Source organism: Pithys albifrons, chromosome 1 (genome assembly GCF_047495875.1).
Source record: "Pithys albifrons albifrons isolate INPA30051 chromosome 1, PitAlb_v1, whole genome shotgun sequence".
Taxonomy (NCBI): Eukaryota; Metazoa; Chordata; class Aves; order Passeriformes; family Thamnophilidae; genus Pithys; species Pithys albifrons.
Window position 1 is genome coordinate 74,498,155 of NC_092458.1, and position 22,312 is coordinate 74,520,466.

The window sequence follows — 22,312 nt, forward strand, 5'->3', positions numbered from 1 at the left end:
CTTACACTATACTATACTGATTAGAATCTTGTTAAAACAAAAAGACACTTTGTATATAAACTATTCCTTGTTACTTTTGGAGTACAAATGGCATTTGAATCTGAAGCAAATGAACAGTTTTTATCTTTTTAATAACTCATAATGAGAAAAATTCTGAAAGGTGACTTTATGATTTTTGTTATAAAGAATTGTGATTTGGTTTTTGTCAATGTAAATTCTAATAACATTTTGTCAATATTATCTGAGGACTTATTTTCCCACATTTTTTTTCTGTATAAAATTCTATAAAAGAGAAAATATTTTCCTGGTGAATATTTGGTTTTATTGATAAAATGCACTTTGGCTCATTTGTTTTATAGCAGGAGATATTTTTTCTCTCTTTTTCTTTTTCTTAATTTTTCTTGTTTTCTTAAAATAGCATAAAACAGCATGACCTTGGACATGAGACTATATGGGAAATGCAAAGAAGGAAAAAAAAAGAGAACTTTTATTGAGTTTAAATATTTGTAAGTATTTACTATGGTAGTTTAAAATTTCAAACGGACCTTTAACTGCACTTAACTGGTCTTTCCATTTTGTTCCATAAAAATAACCACTAATCTACTAAGTTATTTCATTATATTTCTACACATAAATAAAGCAATGTTCATTTTATATCTCTTTTTAGTTCAAATCCAAAGACATCATATAAGTATTTCAAAGTCCTATTTTAACTATGCACACATATTGCAAATTATATAGTACATGAACACTTACATTTGCAATGCATCACCAATGCTGAACTACATGATAATAACCATAGCAATTGGGCTTCTGGCCATGGAATTGTGAGAAAACTAAGAGGCAAAGCAATAAGCATGCTCTCCATTTTCGGGTTTTGTGATATTTTTCATAGGCACATTAAAGCACATAATTTTTCCCGTAAGATAGTGTCAAAGGACTTGTTTAATGGTCTCTGCTGTTTTTTGTGGAGCTGAATACCATTTCTCTCTTTAATTAGAAGAACAGCTCTTCAAGCTGGGAAGATGTAACTATTTTCCACAACAGTACAAACCATGTGTTCAAGCAAGTCCATGAACTTCAGTTTGCATTTGGTTTTTTTGGGTTTTGTTTGTTTATCCTTGTGATTATAGATTACTCTTCAAGACATTAGAGCCCAATACTAGAGTACAAAATACTTTAATCACATAAGGGGAGGATCTTTCCTTACAAAAATCTTTTTCAAAGCTTTACTTTCTGTCTTACTGGAAATAGCTGGAGACATGGAAGCTAGCTGTTAACAAACAATATTTATAAAGGTGGTAAAGCACTGAAGAAGGTTTCCCTAAGATCTGACTTACTGCAACTTTTCATCGATACAAGCTTCTGATACATTACTATGAGTTTACACTGTGCTGACATCACATATTAAATTCTGAGTTGTTGCATAATGTAAATATTGTTTCAACAGGAACACCACCCATTGAAGATCAGGGATTTGAAGAAGCCTTGAACTGAGATTGGAAAAGAGTGTTGTGCTGCATAGAAGTTGCGCTACAAATACACACCAAACTTGAAATTGCTCTTATGAACAAGTTGCTCACAAACTTCTATAAGAACTTCAACCAGTTATTGCTCCATCATTTAAAAAAGATTATTATGACCTTATAACAGCCTCTCTCTTTCAAGTTCTGCAGCATTATTTGCTACACCTCAGCACCTCCAGCTAGTGTTTCTCCATGAAAAACTTTTGTTACAATTCCCAAATACTTTAACAGATATCACATTGAAGATATAATAGCCTAATTATTTTCCTACCTGCAAAAGCAGCTGTGCAAGATACTAATACTACAAACTTAAAAATTCAATGAAGATAAACCCACCCAATCCAATCTCTTCTTTCTTATTTTATTTTTTCCTTTTTACAGCTTCATCTAAATTTGTTTTATTGGAGAAGGTATTATTGTAACTATAAGTACCTGGGTTCCTGAATGACCTGTGGATATAGCTATTGAACTCACAGACTTTCTGTTTGAGCTCCAGCTCTCCCTTTCTCTGTACTTTTTTTTTTCAGCTGGAAGTCAAACTGCCACATGTTAGCCACACTTCTGAAATGGGAATGCAAATCTGGGGTTCAGAGGCTTGAGACCAGTTGTCAGGTTTTCTAACCAAATGATTTGTTGTATGTTAGTTTTCTTCTCTAAAAGATAAAATGCAGAAGAATTCTCTCAAAAGCTACATTTAAAACTGAGGTCCAGTAACACTGTTATAAGACCACTGTTGTGGTGCTTAGAGTTTTAAGCACACTCTTCTGGCATAAGGAAACTGACAAATGTCATTATTCCTCCCAGCTCAGAAGTAAGTGGATAGTGCCATGATGTCCAAATACCTTGACAGGATCTGCACCAGATAAGACTAAAGCACTTAAGAAGCCTGACTTTAACAGGGAGGGGCAGATTAAGGGAGAATCTCAGACCTCACACTAGAGCTGCTGAGCTCTCAACACCACCAGATGTGTTAGTAGAAATGCAGGTAGGCAACTTATCCTTAAAGTCACTGTTTTCCAGCTATGGCTATGTGAAGATCTGCCTCATGTTTCATGGTAATGTCTTATTTTCATGAAGATCTGAGACATTAGGATGGAGCTCTTTTTGCATCCTTGCCTTTGGAAAACCACTTATGGTAGGATTTATCTAGAGAAACCATTGAAATGATTTTGACTGCCTTCTCATAAGGTGCTGAAGGGAAATTAGGGTTTGTGGGAAATTCTGGCCCTGTTTTTTCTGCTAGTATGTTTGAATAAGAGCATGCTATAGACAGACCACAGCGTTTACTCAGGATCATGAATTGTTGATAGCTCCTGAGAGGTATATTGTAGTGACTGAATTCAAAAGCCAAGACAGTTTTAGTTTCCATTAACAACTACAAAATAAGCACCCTCAACTGCATAATGTATGACAGTGTATTTGATATGCATTCATAGACATGGACATAAAGCATATATATTTATATACACATATATATACATAAAAAACTATGCTCACACACATATTAGAGGTGCAGACTATCCAAAAGATATATAGGCACTTTATCCCATTCTATTCCTAAGTTTAAAGTTTTTTCTTTCCTGCTCAAACAGTGTGGCAAAATGATAGATGTTTCAGGAAACTAGCAAAGAGTGAAATTTATCACTGCAAAGTATTCAAGTACATCATTGAAGTTCAGCATTTGGGATGGACTAGAGTTACTTTCTGTGATAGTTGATTCATTTTTAAAAGTACCAAGTCCACAGAAAACCACACTCTTCCACTAAGCATTTTATTTCTAAGTTTGAGAACCTAGACCCTGGACAGTGTAAAGTAATCAAATTAAAATGTAGAGCTTTATCAAGTAATGCAATTTATCAATGTTATACAAAATTTTACTCACATGCAAACTGAAGAACAGCCTCTCTGCTTAGAATACTGCCAAACATGTTGGTAGTTAAACACTGATACTGTCCAGAATCCTTCATTTCACTGGGGTTGTTGATGATCAAACTTCCTTCTATCAAACTGAAGCGATAATCACTTTCCATGTCAATTTCAGTTCCATTTCGAAGCCATCTTAGAAAAAAGAAAAAAACAAACAACTTCTTGAGCATTCTATAGCCAAATGAAGGTATAGAATTGGACAGTCCCAGTCATAATAAGGACAGCTACTCAAAGATACCCTGTGCAGGAGAGTTGTGGATGGAGACATTCCACAACATGCATCTGATAAAAACTAAGTTTTTCTGCAAAACACACAAGCAAAACAAGCAACCTCTGCAGAGAGAGGGTATTCTTTGTTTTCCCTATTCTGAATAAAAATAATTATCTCCTTTTTTTCCTGTTTTTTTTCCTTCCCAAAACCCCCTAATGTCCACAAAAGGTTCAGACTTGAAAACTGCATAGCAGATGCATCCTTTATGTCAAATATAGGACTTAGACTGTGCTTATGATAATCAAAGTTTTAATTTATATTCTATCATTAAAACCTTAGGCCCAGCTGAGCTTAACACTTGGCAGAACTGAGTATGCACTGCATGAAAACAAGAAAACTTCTTTTCTCCATTCTTTCAACACTTGATATCCTGGGCCCAAGAAATGGAGAAACCTCATTTAAATATGGAAAGCAGAAGAGCAAGGCCTGGGAAGGGCAGGAAGGTAGATTGATGTACACAGACTGTTAAAAAAAAAGGATTTTGGCAAAGGACGAAGGCAAAATAATATCAGCTGGATCAATATACACAAAATTCAGAGAAAACTGGAACATAAGAGATTGAAATTAGCTGGTGGATGGCCAAGGAATGTCTGGCAGCTACTAGGTAAATGGAAACCAAGATCAAATAAGGAGTCTGCAGAGGGAATGTTAAGTCTGGGAGGTGTTTGGGAATGAAATAAGAAGCCTGAGCAGTAAAGACAAGATGAAAAAAGCCAGGCTGAAGGAACGTATTAGAAAGTATCATAACTGAACCAAAACTTTGAATAATTCTATAATAAACACTTATGTTTCTGAGGTTTCAGAAGTAACCTAAGAGTCTCCATTTTATGATGTGCAAGGGTTTTTCTGGGCTGGACTTCCCTGCTGTCCTAGACATTCTCTGCAAAAAGTCTTACCTCTTTCATTTATCTTGAAAGACTGAAACAACAAACCCTATAGTAGTCAACTGGCTGAAAAAGGAAAGATTTTGTGTGGTAGATGAATAGACTCCAGCAGTCTGGTATAACTCCTGTGTGTGTGTGTGCAATATAGATTTGCTTTTGTGTCAAACTGTATAGACTATGAAATTGTTAGAAGAATGCAAAGAAAGAGATAAGCAGTGTAAACAGGCATGATACAGTTATTATAATGCACATATATTTCCTTCATTATTAGTTCAAAGTCATTCTGTAACTTCAAAGTGGCCTGATGAAACTTCCATAAGCTTCCAAACTCTGGAAGAACTTGGCAACATAGAGACCCCAGAGGTAGCTTTAATGAAGCAAAATGATTATCAATTCACCCTTTCTTGTTAACATTCATGGTAAATGAGGTAGACAGCAGAATTCAGCTGACGTAGCTCTGAATATTGCTTATTCCAAGGTCAGAATTGTCAGAATTAAGATGAACTGTGAAACCACTATTTGTCCCTTCTTTTCATGATTGGACTTGTGATTGCAAAGGACCTCTTCTCCATTTATTGTAAGAAATGAAACACTGTTGACAATTTCTTTACTTTGTAAAGGATATTAGGGACATTTGGTAGGATTCACTGAATTTTTAAATAGATTCATTAATAGATGAGCTAAAAAGAAAAGGAACTGTAAACCTTCAACAATTTTTAAATTATTTAACATTTTGAAAGAAATCATAATGAAAGATAACTTTTTATACATATATCCTTGTGAAACATATGTGAAATAAAAATACAAAAATAATTGATCTTGAAAAAGAAAAAAAAAATACATGTTTTGGCATTTTCAAATAGGTACTGCCACAAAAATCAGTTTGTTTTACTTGGTTTTCTTCACTTAGTTTCATTTCAGTTAAATTCAATGAAGAAATGTGTTTTCTGAATGCTACCCCAAAATATTTGGATCTTGATTGCCATATGCCTATTCATCGTGGGGTGTATCCCAAATGATTGCATTGCCCTCACATAATACAAGCACATTAGAGGAAAAGCAGGACTGAATTGTGTGACAATTTTTGTAAGTACCCTGACTGATCTGGAGGACAGAAATGAAAATATAACACTTCCAAAGTCATGGATTGATAGGAAAACTCAGCTACATTTTTCCTTAAAGAAAAGTGACACATAACATTTAAAAATATTCTAATTTGGCTTAAGCAGACAAAAAGAAATTTCTAAAAAACTTTTTTTCAACTGCCTTATCCATCAGAAAATGATGCAAAACATTACTACCAGCTTATATGTGTCATAAGTAAAAGAGGACACACAGTGTTTCTCAAGCAGTGGAAGCACTAAGAAGTGGCATCTTAGGGAATTCTACATTTGCCTATGACTCTGTAACACTGATGACCTGTGAGATCCCACAGGAAATTTGTCTGTATTCCTCATCAAAGGGATCTTGGTTGTGTTCTTCATTGTACAGGTCCTGAATTGAGATGCTAAAGTGTGGTTTGCAGAAAGGCTAAGCAAACAGAATCAGTTTGTCTCAGGAGATATTCCCTAAATCAATGTGTCTAGATACCTTAATGGCTGAAATTAAAAAAATAAAAAAAATTATTTCAGGGTAGAGCTTAAAAATTGGGAAACAAAGCCCTTTTGAAGGAAGAATGACATCTGAAATTATGTGATCATTCTTCATTCTGTTAGAGTGAAGTAATGTTCTAGAAAAATAAAGAATTTGTAAACAGGTTATTGATGCCTAAGAATGTGATTTAATGTAATTTCAGAAGGTTTTAGAATCATATAGTCTCTGCTAAGTTGCCCTGATCTTAAGTCTGAATATTAGAGTGCCTTTTCCATGAGCTGGCAGGCCTCGTCAAGGCCGAGCTGTTTTGAACAGGACATCTGCAAGATAACAGAAGACAAACAATAGGAGAAGGCCCAACTGCCCCCCCATGATGAAGGGGGTAGATTGGCAGGACTTTTGGGTGGGCATTAGAGAGAAATGGGAACTTTTGATTGGATGTCCGTGAGGAGTATATAACCCCAAGACTTCCTGACCTCTGGGTCAAACCGCCTGGGTTTGAATGTGAAAGCTTCTTCTAATAAAACCCTATATCTTTCTCCATTAACTTGTCTTCAGTGTGTCTCTTTCCGCAGGGATACGCGATCCAAGTGATCATTATGAACACTGTCACAAATTATACAGACTAAGGAAATGAATTTTAAAAAGGCAGAGATAATATTGAATGTTTTGAGTGTTTTAAATGTTCTTTTAATATAAATTTAAACAAATAGATTTATATTTTGCTTTGCTGAAAATAATTCTTAGCAGCATAGACCTCACAGCCCATGTTAAGATTTCTATTGTCCATTGCAGATGGACAGGATCTTTGGTGATATAGAAATATCTCTTCTCACTATTTCATATGCCAAACATTGGTCACTGACATACACAAACCTTTGCCTGTTTATAGATCTTTAGAGGTTAAATTCCCTCTGCATCTGTCCTGAAGAATAGTATCTTCCCCACAGAGGATTTGTGTCTCTTTTCCCTTCTCTTGAATGGTAGTGTGCATTGCAAATGCTATACAGACAAGACAAGTGGAAGCAACAGAGGGAGAAATTAAACTGTGCAGTTTGAATTAGGCCTTTCAGGTCAAAGTTCTCCTCGGGTGAAGAGCAGTCAGGAAACTTTGTTTATGAGGCTGCTGACATCAATTAATCTTTGGAGAACTGAAGAAATAAATATCACAAAATCACAAAACAGCCCTGGTTGTAAGTGACATCAAAAGGTTATTTGGTTCAGTCTTTTCTGAAAAATGGGGCCTAGATGAAATTATCAGGCAACTTGTTCATTTGTATCATGGAAACCTTCAGTGACTGGGACTCTGCCACATCCCTGAGGAGGTTGTTTCAGCAATGACTGTTGTTACAGTAAAAAATTATTTCTTATACTAAGATGAAACCTCTTATGTGCAAAACCTTCTTGCTCCATGTCTTCTCCATATGTCTCTTTGCAAAGAGAGAACTACTATCCTCTTTGTAGCCATCCTTTAAATATATGCTGAAATTCTGCATATAGTGATTGCATTCCACTAGGAAGATGCAAAAAACAGTTGAATGCTGAAAGGAGATTACATACGTTCTCCAAAGGCAACATTTCTACAAGAATAATGAGGTTGCCTGGGACACATGAACATAGGATTCATCTCTTTTGGAGGGAGAATTTGTGCTGTTTCCCCGTGGTCACATGCTATGTTAATGGACTGATAGCACTTTTATAGTGTGTGGAACTAATATATTTTTTTTAAATCAACAAATCACCAGTATATAATAAAAACTGCTCAAGGAATGTCAATAAAGAATACAACACAGGTTTTATACCACAGAGTGAGGAGTTAATGCTATTCCATTTTGAAGAATTTCTGGCCACTTATTCCTAATCTAGTATCATATGTTTTAGTCATGCCTGCGCTGTTTGGGGAGGTTGTATCGTGCATCAGATCCATGTAATGAGGAACATCTGTATCAAAGAGGCAAACTGACTGTTATTGTGATAGCATTGCTTCTGAATTTCTTCCAGTTACAAAAATGGAAGTGTAGTGATTCAAAGAACATCCATCCAGAATTCTGAAGTATCTTCAAGTCAAAGAAGTGTAAAAGGTAAAAGATAAAATGCAGAATTGAGAGTTGCCACCAATGAAAACACAACAATAAGTCCCTTTGTTCCCTTTGTAAATGAAGAATGAATCTATGAGAAAAGATTAAAAAAAAAGAGAAATTCTAAACCAGGTACCTGTATGTTGGAGTAGGGTTTCCACGAGCTTGGCAATTCAGAGACACTTTCTTTTCCTCAGAATCAGTTGGAAAAATTATATCGTCTGGCTCTTGTACAAACACTGGCCCATAATCAACACTTTCTGTGAAAAAAAATACAGTTCAGGAAATCTCAAAAAATATATATGTATTATAGGTCTTATAATGTGAGATTAAAGTATTCAAAATTATGTTTACTTTTCAGAGGTTCATATTCCATTACTTCAGATGCTGTATTTAAAAGCAATCATTAAAAGAAAAAATATTATTAAGTGAACAATAAAACACATAGTATGATTCAAGTGTTTATTATGCCTTAGGATGGCTTTCTCAATAGGTCTGCAGTCTTGTGAGAAGATCAAGAGAATTAAAAAGCGTTAACTCTGCTTATAGAGAGCAAAGTAAACAAAAACTTTCCTGCTGCTTGCAGCAGCTTATCTCACAGAAGAGCAGTACATAGTTTTCCCCCTCACATCAGGAAGTTGCTAAGAAAAATCACTTGGAAAATGAATGGCAGCAACTGGTGGCTCTTAATAAATAAAATATAACTAAATCTGACATTTCATTTTCCTCCACTGTCTTCTCTAATTTTGGCATGTACCTATATTCTGATAAGAATTTATATTTCTGAACTAGGAAAGCCGAATAGACCCATAGAATTCATCTATGATTCCAATTCATTCTGATTGTGAAGTAAGAAGTATTAACCTTCAGAAAAGTAAAAGGTTGCAAAGCTGAGCATTCTTGAATAGTGAAAATCCTCACTGTGCACCAGAAGTCTGTGGAATTTTAATAATTTTATACTGATTCTGGATTCTTGGATGATTTAATCCCACAGTGCTCTTTATATTTAGAGCACTAACCTAGTGATTTGAGGGTGGAGGAAACGTTACACCGTCATACTACTTGCAATGAAATATGGGAACGGGGTTTTCTCTGTCACTTTTATGGTTTCATATGTTCTTGTCATAGATGTCCTCCAGTACATACTGAAGACAGCATGACACATTAAGCAATTTATAACATCCTGCTTTAAGTAAGAAAGGTACACCTGAACACTTGGGGTTTTGGTCATTGACTTATGAAAATTATTGTTAATTGATTTACCAATTCCACACAACTTCAACCACATGTTATGGTTTCACAATTTTGGGAACTGTAACCTTTTTCATTTAGCTAACAGCTTCATAAAATCTGTGTAGATGAAAAGGGGAATATGAATCTTGGTATAGAGAAGAAACTCTTGGAGTCTGAAAAAGGATGAGAAACATGGGAGGCATAGGTCATACTATGCTAGTTTTGAGATGCAAATTTCCATGTCTTTAAATTCTTACATTTTCAGTTTCTCAGTTCTTTTATCATACAGTGAAAAGACCATGTAAAATCCCATTATGCTATTCAACTTTTCCTTTTGGTGACTACACACTTTTACACACTTAGTTGTTGTCTTTTTACACTACTATTCAAACCCAGATTTTGAAAATACCTTTATTTTCAGGTGTATATGCTTCTACTGAAATGGATTAAAATAATTACCCGGTCAGTTTACAAAGCCAACAAATAAGAGCAGCAGCAGTTAGTGGTTTCTGTTTTCCATAATTTTTCAGTTTATTTGCCCTATTTCTAGGACTGTATAAAGACATGTGGATTGCTGTTCTGCATATGTACATTACTGTGTAGGTACATTACTTCACTTGGGTTTATTGGCAGATATTTTTCTGTAAAAAAAATCTGCATTATTTTAAAAAATCAAAACAACCACAATAAGTAATTTCTGATAGGTACTTATAATACCGAAGTTAAAATAACTCCAATACTAAATTTTGAGCAGTGCAGTTGTAGATGCCAGAGGACCAATGGATTCAACCGGCAAAACTTATTTTAAGAAAGGAAAATGTGGGTGCAAAACCATTGTATGAATTATTTCTTATGATTTGCTCACCTGATTCTTATATTGCACAAAAAAAATACTAATAAATGTAAGTGTAAATAATCAGAACTCACATCCAGCTAGAGTTTAGCAAAACCAAGAATTAATTAATGATAGCAAATCTAAATCATAGACTTAGATTTAACTGTTATTTCATGCAGATTAGTAGGCATATGGATAGGGAGTATATTAATGAAGATTAATGATTTTAACTTCTCCCTAGGAGTAACTCTGTAGATAAATATAATGTCACAGTCTAAGACTGCTGGAAAGAACGGAAAAATATGCAAGGCTAGGTGCTGGTGTCACTAGCAGTACAAGGTTCTTTCTACCTGTTATGTTTGCAACAGTGGTACTGAAATACTCTGTTACACTTTCCTTTCAGCAAAATAACATAAACTCTTTAGATGGAAGCTTATGTTCTTAATGGTCGTTGCCAAATGGACACTTGTGCTGTGTGGACTGAGAAAATCAGGTTTTATTTCTGCCTGCAGTGAAGACAATAGTAACAGAAAAAGTCCAATGCATGCAAGTCATGTTTCTAAAATGCGTAGTTAGCTGCTTATCTGCATTTCAAATGGTGCGGTGGAATACTGGCAAATTTATTTGGAGACTCAGAAAAAATACAATAATGAATGAGTCCTGCATGCCATTTTCACAAATACCCATAGCATATCGTACTGTAAGACAGCTCACACAAAGACAGGAGCAGATGGCACATGCTTGTCCGCTCTCAGTCACACAGAGATTTCTGCAGCTTTTACAAAGCCATTGACACAAAGACCAGGAAGCACATGCACCCCCAGTCTACAACACACCATGGTCCCACAGACAGCTGGATGCTTCCCTCAAACCATGGACGGGGAGCCACACAAACCCTTCTGCCTGACCTGGAAACAAATTTTTCTGATTCATAAACTATTGCCTGGTTCTTCTGCTTTGTGTGGTCTTTGCAAGAATTATCCCGGATCTTTTCCTATTGTCTTGTTTCCTTATTCTATATAATTTAAATATCTTTGTATATGTGGATATATGAGCTATATATTTACGTACACACATACACATATTTTGATACACATATATGGTTTCTGATGCCTTCAGAGGTCCAAAGGAATCAGGTTTCAGGCATCAGGTTTCACAGGCTTTTATTAAATAAGATACAGAAAATCAGTTGCTTTAAGTGTTGTCTTATTTAAGACTAGTGATTTATTATAGAATCTTGGGATTAAAGGAGTGCATTGCAACCAAGCAGTGTAACAGCTAGATTGTGGTCCCCTTATAAGTTTTTAGTTGCCATTATGAGTCTAGGGAATTAAAAGCACTAAGCACTGTCATTAGGATTTACTATTTAAACTGACATTGTCCAGAAAGGCAAGAATAAGGAAAACATTCAAAATATTAGTAAAATCCCTCTTTTAAATTCTAGAATATTCTTGAGAGCAGTGCCCAAATTTTCTTTGAGTATCAATGCTCTCTTTACAGCACTTGCATACTTAAAAAATACTGGAGTATAATGCTTCTTAGTACCAAGTATATAAGTACTCCTGGGAATGCAAGCTGGAATCTGTGTGTCCTGCAACTTGTGCAGTAGCCAAAATTGGTTTCCCTCTCTTATCTACAGACATAGTTTTATTTCTCCCTCAGTTACTGATGGAAGAAAAACAGACACTCTTTAGTTCTTCTTGCTGAGCAATGCATGTACCATGAGAACAAACTGCAGATGAAAATTAAATTTCATTTACTTTCAATTCTACAGCAACTGAAATAGTGTCATTCCTCAACAGTCAGCTTTCTTGCAGCCATTCTTTATATAATTTCAGGTCAATAAATATACTGTGAAAAGGAATTAATTCCTGAAACCTTGGCATGACAGAGGAAAGAAATATGACCCTGTCCAAACACCTGCATTGAAGCTGCATTTGCAGTATTATTTTTAGTGTGTGATAATTCTATGTGCTGCATTTCTAAAGAATGAGGGAATTGAGTGTATTATAAATGTTTGCTTAAATAATATTTGTAAAATGTAATTGTCTGCAGAAAGAGAAGGTTTAGTAAATTCTACACTGCATTGGTCACATGCATTAAATGTCTTTAATACAGTTTGACCCTGTCTGCAATGTTACAGTACCATTCAAGCTATATGTCTGGCCTAAACAGTCATCTTGGTGCCATCTTCTCAGGCTGAGCTACTCATGGGAAGAAATAGCAGACAAGTTATGTGAGGGGATATATATAGGCAGCCTGTGAATATGGAAGAAGAAAGTATTCCTTCAGGTCTTCTCTGCTTCCTCTGTTCATATCCCTTTTGAAGGACTTTTTTGCTGCTGTTGACAGTACTGATGGGTGGCTTTGATTAATCCCTCTGAAGGTGAACTAGAGAGATCTTCGGACCAATCACTTTCAGTTTTTATTCTGATGCACTGACAAAATTTGTCCAAATGGCAGTTGCCACAAGGGTGATGACAGTTCTTTGTTAAAAAGAGAGTAACTCAGAAAAATTTTTGAAAACACAAGGTTTTACAAGACCAGGAATACAATGTTTTCTTATACAATGTTTTCACTTCCCCCCGCCCCCGCCCCTGCCCCCCCCCCCCCCTCAGTTTTAAAGGCTTGCTGAACCCATGTGGAGATGGAAGAATTATCTAAAGAAAAACCACAGCAGATGCTTTAAAATGATAGAACTTCTGAATCAGCCTAAAATGAGGGATCACTAACATCTTCCATCGTAAAATACACACTGGGTTCTGCATACAGGCCCTACTCAGAAAAGTACCTACTTGACACATCACATATCAAACCCAGAAATCTGTCACTCTTTATTAATATGCTCAGGACACATTAAGAAAGTGGGCGGAGTTGTGCATATAATAATTGATTAAAGTAAAGCAGTACTGTTTTATCTCAAATTGGTCCTACAAAGTAAAAGACACTTTTTTGTAAAGGTTCATCACATTTTAGTGCTACTGACTATTGACCTTGCTTATTAATTTCCTTTTTTTTCATTTCTTTACTTTCAACTTATGCTTCTTGTATGAACTTCACCTGATGTCTCTAAAGAATTTTCTGGTTAGCCTTTGTTATCATGGAAATCAACAGTTTAAACTGTTTAATATATTCAGAAAATATTTTAGATGTATAGTCACCCTGATTTCCAAAAACATGTATTGCTTTCTTCAACTAAAAGCTAGAAACTCTTTTCAGTTTAAACTCTGAAAAAAATTATTAACTTCAGTGTTAATATTTATTTTGCAAGTAGGTTCTATGCTATAATCTTTCCATTTGCACCTAAGAAATAAAGAATGCCTACCTCTTTTAATATCATTATCATATATAAAAATATAAAATTTACTTCAATATAATGAAAAAGAAGCCCCAAAATGCATCATGGCAGAATATGTTCCAATGATTAAATATGCATGCAATGGATTTTAACATTACAAAGGTGGCTAAAATTCGCAAGAATTATATTGCATGTATAGAAGCAGACACACACACATATACTTGCACACATATATGTTTGTTACATATGCATTTCTAAATATATTTTAATCTCCGAACTATGTTTCAGTTAATCTAAAAGTAGAGAAATTTTGAGGACACTCTTTTTGAGATAATTTCAGGCAGATATACATGTCTGAAGATATGCTCGTTGATTCTAGTATTCTGCATGCTGGAATAGTGTACAGTTCATGCATGATTGAGTTCACACTGAAAAGGGGATTAAATTATTATCTCGTATTTTCAGATTTATCTTTTCTGAAGCATATTTTTTGTGTGTCTTAAGAAAGTTTTGCCTGTTGCTTGAAATGTTTTCTCTGTTCTGTGGTCTGAAACAAATCTGTTTTGAACATAATTTATAATATCTAAACTGCATGACACATGAATTAATGTTGCCAAGTATTTTTAGGAATGGAAAAAAATATTAGTAGCTTAGTCTTTAATTCATACTGGGAAATGGTGAATCTGTCAGATTGTAGGGAATCAGGAATTCTCATTCAACAAAAATTAGATTCAGATCTTGCTTAAATCACCTACAGTTGTGACACAAACCTTGCTCTTTATTTTCTTCAAAAATATATAAAAACAAAGATGAAGGGGGAAAAAAGAGTGCTTATTCAAGGTTGATTTCAATTCCAGCAATTCCGAAAGTTTTTGGAACAGTAAGAAAACATAAGAGTTTGCAGTTTTATGATTCTTCAAGACTATTTAATGAATAATTCATACTTTCTATTCACATATTTTTAGTCATGACTTTACACATTAATACATAGTTTGAAGAGAACTGCATTGCCTTAGCTGCATGTTTACGCAAAATAATTCCAGATAGTTTGAATTCAGCAGAGAGCCAGAGCAGAGGTCTTTTAATTTAAGATATCAGGAAACACACGTTGAATCCAGAGTGCAAATGAAACAGCATAAAGTCAGTATAAAAGGACGTTTATTAGAAGCCATGTCAGGTGACTGAGCATGTCTGCTGGGAAATCAATTGAGAAGTCACTTGAGAACGTGTATAATTAAACAGCTAATAAAAGTGCTGGCTTGTTGGTTTTTTTTTAATGGAAAACTTGATTCCTGAATTTTTGCATATATTAGACATTTGAATTATTCAAATTCTCTATTGCAATAAAATATGTTTCCTCCCCTCCTAAAAATGTCCTGTCACATGAAGCAGTGGTCTCTCATGACCACACATGAGCACAGGATGCTTTAGCATTTTTCTCATTTAGGAGACCCTGGCTGATAAACATTAACACTTCATCATCACATAACTAGAACACCTTTCCTTCAAGAGCTCTGAAAATGTAAAAAGAGAAAAGAAAAAAACACCTTGAGACCAAATAAAACTCAAGAATTTTATTAATATAAATAAGGATGTTTTAAGTGGTGACTAAGGCTAATCTGAAGAACCTAAAGGAAAGAGGCTCATTTTCACTTTGTGATATTTAATAAAATTCAAAATTATGTCTGAGAAATACTGAAGCAAGTTGTTAAAATTTGCTGCTTTTGAAAAACATTTCAGAGCAGTAAATTAGATTTACCGTCATGCTTGAAGGTCTCTGAAAAGTGATAGAGGTTTGTTGGGGAGTGATAATGTTGTGCGTCTCCTCTCCAGCCTGGTGAAGGTACATTTCCCAATGAAGGACTGCTTAACCGTGGTCTGTTCTTTGAATTAAATGAGGCTAAAGATGAACTACCAGATTTGATTCTTAGAATAGCAGCATATGAAGTGGGGAGACCAGGAACAGCTTCTGAATATTCTGGAAAACAAGAAACAAATAAAAAAAGAAGTGAACACTAAATAGAGAAACAAAATCCATCACTTTTCAAAAGAATATTTAGTTACTCAGTAAAAAAGTAAAAAAAAAAAAAAAATCAATACAGGGAGTGACAGAAACACCCCAGACTTGATGAGGCATTCAGCTTCTAAACAGAACTGGGTAGCAGCATTATCTCTAAGTCAGAAAATTTTCTTGCGGTTTCACCACAATATAAAAATCAGGTGATTATTTAATTTCTTTATTACAGAAACTTGAGTTTTCAATTATTTGAATTTTATTTCTATGACCCTATATTTAGAGTAGAAAGCCACCATCTTTCCTTCACAACCTTCTATTATTTTGGATGTGCAAAGCAGAAACACTGACTGAAGCTAAGTATGTTCCTCAATTCAACACCACTCTGCAAATCAAGTGGGCTAACTAAGCAGCTCAAGAGTCCATATATGCACAAATATCTCCCCCTCAGCCATACAAATGCTAAAATCACCTCCTCTTCTGTCTCTGTAACCCCCCTTTTTTGCCTTTTCTGACTGTATTTAAAATTTCAGTGTTTACAAATAAAGAATATTATAAAGTTTTTGGTCCCTGTGTAATGCCAAACATAAAGGAAGTAAATTGTGTTATTATAATAGGTTAAAAATATAATTCATGGTGTGCAAGAACAAAGTAAGTAGAACTATTGAAATCAGTTGTTCTGAAAAGGCAACAGCCCTAAGGAGGTGAGACAAACATTTAAAAATATATTCATAGAGATGAGCAAAGGGACTCAGACTGCCTATCAAGTGCCCATGAGGGAAAAGAGGACAAGTGGAAGTGGCTGGAAGAAAAAGGATCATTGTTTTGTTATCTCTGCTGGTGATAAATATTTAAAAACTAGACATCCTTCACATTGGCATAACACAAACAACAGAAAACTATGAGTGTCCAAAAGCTTTAAATAGCAGTGCACTCTATATAAAATCTCTTTAAAATATTAGATCATAGCCTTGGTGGAAAGCTTTTGTGAAAATATTCTAATCATAAATATATTTTTGACTATTTTATATATGAAATGGTTTACAATTAGAGAAATATGCATTTTACTTTATATAACAAAGCATATTTAGAGCCTCTAAGGTTTTGGAAAAACTTATTTCAGCACATTATTTATTGTCTTCGGTCAGATGTTAAAATTTCAACTGTTCTATCTTCCAGAAGAAGCTGATATTTGCCAAATGATGACCATTATCATAAAATTACCACTTTTGTCTAGAGGAACTCATATTATTTGATGAAGCTATATCACTTTCTAATTTTGGATTTAAATTTTGACAATCAAATGGGAAAAACACAAATATGGAGAATTCTCCTTTAACTTGGTTTTCATCCTGGTATCAAAAATAATCTTCATTATGTGCATCATGCTGGTTTGTATATCATAAGCATAATATAATCTTTCTTGGCCCACAAAGGAGAGTGAAACAGAATAAAATTTTAATAAATTAAAACAGCATGAAAATTTGTCTTAAATGTCCTCTTGAAAAATTATCACTGGACTATAAATATGATTTCACAAACAATACCTTTCATTGTCTTTTAAGATATCTCTTCAACATTTTGTAATATTAATGTATTTTAGTTCTTAGTAAATACAATTTTGTCATAGAGGAGAGTAAAGAAAAATATGTTGAATTGAAGGGAAATATTGAAAATACTTAAAAAAATTATATTAAAATCTAGCCCCATTATAATAACTATTTTTTGTAAAAAATCTGATTTCCTTGAGATTAGACTCTCATGGTCATTGAGGTTACTTCTAGAAATTTTTATAGTATTTACTTATTTTGGTCTCAACAAATGCTAATTTACTTTATGAACAAAAGTATTTTTGACCCTTCCAAATAAAATTTCAGCAATAGAAGTGTCCGTGGTTAACTTATCATATTAAATGCATAATGGAAAATGAACATCTTCCTTGTGAGCAGAGAAGGAAGACATTCCCTGAGGAATATGGATACAGGAAAGGAATAAGTCTCTCTCTAACATGGCCCATATAAGAAGATGGCAATTCTTAGTGGTGAATAGAGCAGTCCTGGTGGCAGGAGAGATAACCAGTTGGACACTGTGGAACTCCTCAGTTCCTCAAAGCTCAGATCCTTTGATATACCCCAAGGAAATGCAGCAGAAAATCTGGAAGCTGACAGACTGGGACACAGTCCTGTTTTTCTCACATGATGCTGGGATGTGGCCAGGTTCTAGCTGGTTACAAGAATTCAAAGACCTGTGAAAAAGACTCTTGTTTTGAAAAGATGCGACAACTCTCGGTCTTTTTAAAATACTCTCTGCTTGTAACTCACATTGAACAAACGATCTCTAATCTACATGAAGGGCACAAAGAAACAAAAATCCTAAATTAAAAAGTGTGGTGTCACAGAACTATCCCTGAGTATATTTTTATAGAGAAGTAAACTAATTCTAACAGTGATACATATTTTGTTTTACAGGATTCATTTCTACATATGGGAAAAAAAAAAACAGAAAAAGAAAAAAAGGAACACTAGTGTTCACTGTTATGAAGACATTCCTCCAGAGTACACACAAGCATAGAAGAAACACACACCAGATAAAGTTTTGATTTATAACTAAAAAACAATGCAGAGGTGCTTTTGGTGCATATTTTACAACATGGTATAACAAATCTGAATGAGGTATTAAAAGGAAACTTTATTGTAATAACTTACATAATGAATTAACACTTGGAGAATTTTCTGCAGATACAAGGACTTTTATTTTTTCAGTATGGTATTATAGTGCTATTCTATTTGTCCTATGGCAAAGAACACAGATTAGGGAAAACTTCACATCACTACTTTTTCAGCAAGTAATAACTATTTTGAGTGTCTGACATACAGTATTAGTAGGCTGTTGAAAGTACTATATCTCTATATATCTATATATATCTATATCTGTAGTAACTCTAATATTTGAAGACCTTTTAAACTATGTAGTCCCTTTGTTGATAGAACAAGATAGTTCCTCAGATGATATTCCTGACTATATCAGCTATTCTACCTTGAGAAGATTCAAATAATTATTCCTATGTCATTTCATTGGAAAAGTTACAAAATAGTCTTCTTTGATTGAGTAGACAGAAAAGCCTCCTGTGCAGCTAGACAGTCTGAGTAGTGTATTGTTTCTTTCACAAATAAATGAAGATTAGCCATAAGAGGCTGAACACTAATACTCCTGATTCTTAGACCATTTAATACAGCTTCTATGTTCCTATTGCACCACATTGTCAGCTTGGAAAGGGCATGGAGCAAACACATTCCTTTGCCTGTTACTACATAAACATGCTATATTATTATTCTTCATTTTGTTTTCATTAATAATTTTTTCAGTAAAATGACATGTTGAGAACAAAGTGTAGCCAGGCACCTACTCCTCTAGTGAGTCTGACACTTAGCTCTCCTCCTTGCTGTATCTCCTATTCTCTGTCATCTCCATCTGCTTCCATAAAACTCCCTCAGATGACCTTGCATCCTTCTACCTTGTTCTGCCAAATGGATCACTCAACAAACAAACTGAGAGAAATAAACACATAAACAGCCTTCCTCCCTGCTGGACAGGCATGCAGGAAACACAAAAAGTAGTACACAGATATAAAGTTATAAACAAACACATCAAAAATTGTATCCACCATTACACTTAATTCATTTACAACCAGGCCAAATTGTACACTATACACACATGGGAGAGCAAAATAACCTTTAATCTTTTCAAAATCCTGCCATGAAGTACTTTATCTTTTTACTCTTTTTAATTGGAAGGGCATGCCAACTTTCAAGATGAGGCATATAATAGTCTATACTAATCTTGAGCTAACAAGTACTCCTGTCCCACTTAGTTTGGGACCTGATTTTATGTCATTAAGTTGAGTGCCTGGAACAGTTTCAAGGCACAAGAACATATCTGGAGGTGAAGAAGCCAGACAAACATAGAGGTATAAGCAGGAAGTGGGACTGGAGAAAACAAAAAATACAATAGACTCGTTCCAGACTATCTGTTTTGTCAACATATCACTTCACTAGACAAAAGCAAATAGAAGCCATTCTAAAATCTATAGTGGCATGTAACCTCCCTTTCTGCAGAAGTTTGAATCAAACTACAGTTTTTTCCTAAAGTAACATTTTTCATTTTTAGGCTATGACTCTCCTGGTATTCTGTATATGTACCACAGTGAGCTACTCCAATAAATAGGGTTCAATAACCCTGAAATAGTTTTGACAACTTTTTTTCTGAAAAAAGGCAGCTTGGTGAAATGAACTTGTTCTGTGCTGCCTCATCAGGTTAAGAAGACTTTAATTCTTCTCCCACTTAAAAAGGAAAAAAAATATTTTAAAATTATTTATCTAGTTGAATGGAGAACACTAATTCTGCAGTTGTAATTCCGGGATTTAAAAGACCGAAAGAACCAACAATATCTCAGATAGCATGAATGGGAAGTACTATGGGAAGACAGAGCAGGAAAAGATACAAAGGTCACTCTACATGGTGAAAAGGTGCTGAAGTAATGATGGTATTATGGAATCTAGTTTCTAAACTTTCACGGTATAATTGTTTTGTTTGGTGGGAATTAGTGATCAATGTGAAATTTCATCCTGACTCCAGTTGCTCTGTCTTGCTCATGGGGATGCTGTATCTGAGTAAAGTTTCTCTTATAAAACATAACTAGAAATGGTTAATAAATTATACATGAACAAATATTTCTTCTTTTGTTTACTGAAAGCGTGTAGCCTGTAATCATTACTGACAACTACAGCAGAAATCACACTTACTTGAAAACAAAACCTACTTCCTAATCCAAGCAATTGCCTTCAGAGATTTAGACTTCTGAACTGCCTAATCACAGTGACTTAATTAAAATATATTTTCATTTGAGTACTATTTACAGCAAAAATATTCCTTTAATTTGGTTTGGATTAGACTTCTGAGATTCAGGAGAATAAATTTATATTTTCCATTATTTAAGTACATAGTTTAACTGTTGCACAGTAGATATTACTCTCCAGTGTGTTTTTAGCTTTAGCAGTCTACAATTAAAATCCTTGAGCAATTTCATCAAAGACCTACTGGTAGTTCTCAAAATGCTTCTGCACTTGAGCTTCACAATGGAATAATATTTTCCCTAACCTCATTCTGAGAAATAAGTATCTGGGATGAAACATCCAAAGGGTCCTTCAGCTGCAAAAGGTATATTTAGGCCCAAATGGTAATTTTAACAGTGGTATGACACTTTTAAAATAGACTATATTTTTTTATTCCTAGTGCATATTTTCTTAATGGATTTGGAACAGCAAACTACGATATTAAAGAGTTTTGGTAATTTTTTAATGATTCTGTATCAAGTCATTCCATTACTCATGAATATTTTTATTATTTCCAGCACATGCTGCTGTAAATTAAAATAATATGCAGGTACCCCCAAAAATGCCAGGCAGTGGAAGTTCAGGAAAGTTTATTCCAAAAAGTTGAGAACACAAAATTTACAAAGGAAAAACTGTTACAGTGCTGCAAAGCACTAGGCCTGAGGAAAAGGCACATCTCCTGTTCCTTCAAGGCTTTTTTCTTCTTTGGTCTCCCCTCCACCCTTGGCTCTCGCTGCCTGCACTGCCTGTAACATCTGTTTATCTCTCCTCATAGCAGAGAGAGAGAGACAGCAGTCTTCTCTGGAGTGTAGAGAGAAAAGCAAAAACAAAAAACATCTAACCACCCTTGAGAAAGACACTTCCCAGCCAGGAAAGACTTCCTAAGTGAATATCTGTCTCCTGCAAGTGATTATGAGTTTCAACAAAATGTGAAAGATGTTTACTCCTATAATATGTAATAGCTATGTTAAATTCAACTTAATTTCATATGTGCTGTGGGAGAACAAAACTGACTTTTCCAACAGGACAGCAAATATTTACACAAGTTCCTTAGGTACAGTCCACAAATGTAAACCACAAATGCTATCCTGTTATAGTTCATCTGTCAGTTTTGTTTTAAAAGGGAAGATAGTTCAACATAGCTCAAACAATAGTATATGATAATTTGACCAACATACATTCTTTCTTTAAAGTGAGAAAGAAGGCAAATTCACTGAATTCATCCCCAAATCTTCTTTGACAATGGTCTTTATAATGTTTGAACTCTATGGAGAGTAAAGGATGCTGACTCTTGGGGTGAAGTTTTGTTTTCTTCATTCCTTTTTTTTCCTTAAGTGACTTCTGGTCAGTTACTAACTCACTGACATTTCTCAACTATTTAATTAAAATGTACTCAGTCTTATAATACTTGCAAATGTGACCTTCATTTGTGTATTTTTGTGAGCCAGCATGTTTAATCAAATGTCACTAAGAATGCTAACCTATTTTTTCTCATTGCAACTTTTAATTACATTGTTTCAGTGGAATTTTTCAGTCTTCTAAGCTTACGAAAATGCGTGCAGTCATTCTGTAAACTGGATTGTATTAGTGTTGCTTAAGTTTTTAAACAGGAATATGCTTTCTGCCTTTCCTGTGCATGCACATCGATTTCCTTTTAAATGGTTAAATGACATATAGCTTGGCAATAACCTGACAGAAAGATGCAAGAATAGCAGGGAGCTGTGTTGATAAGGTGTCCATCCAGATCATCTCTTATGAGAAC

The 22,312-nt window shown here is 34.5% G+C and overlaps 1 protein-coding gene across 2 annotated transcripts in view; it reads right to left on the reverse strand.

Annotated features, from left to right (window-relative positions):
* The window catches only part of CNTN5 (contactin 5), a 619,546-nt gene that overhangs the window by 217,706 nt on the left and 379,528 nt on the right, over positions 1 to 22,312 (reverse strand). For both annotated transcript variants that reach the window (XM_071555265.1, XM_071555257.1), the window contains 3 exons: positions 15,404 to 15,622; positions 8,415 to 8,538; positions 3,409 to 3,584 (listed from right to left, as the gene is read on the reverse strand). In XM_071555265.1, the coding sequence (XP_071411366.1) occupies positions 3,409 to 3,584; positions 8,415 to 8,538; positions 15,404 to 15,622 (519 nt within the window). The remainder of the gene's footprint in view (positions 1 to 3,408; positions 3,585 to 8,414; positions 8,539 to 15,403; positions 15,623 to 22,312) is intronic.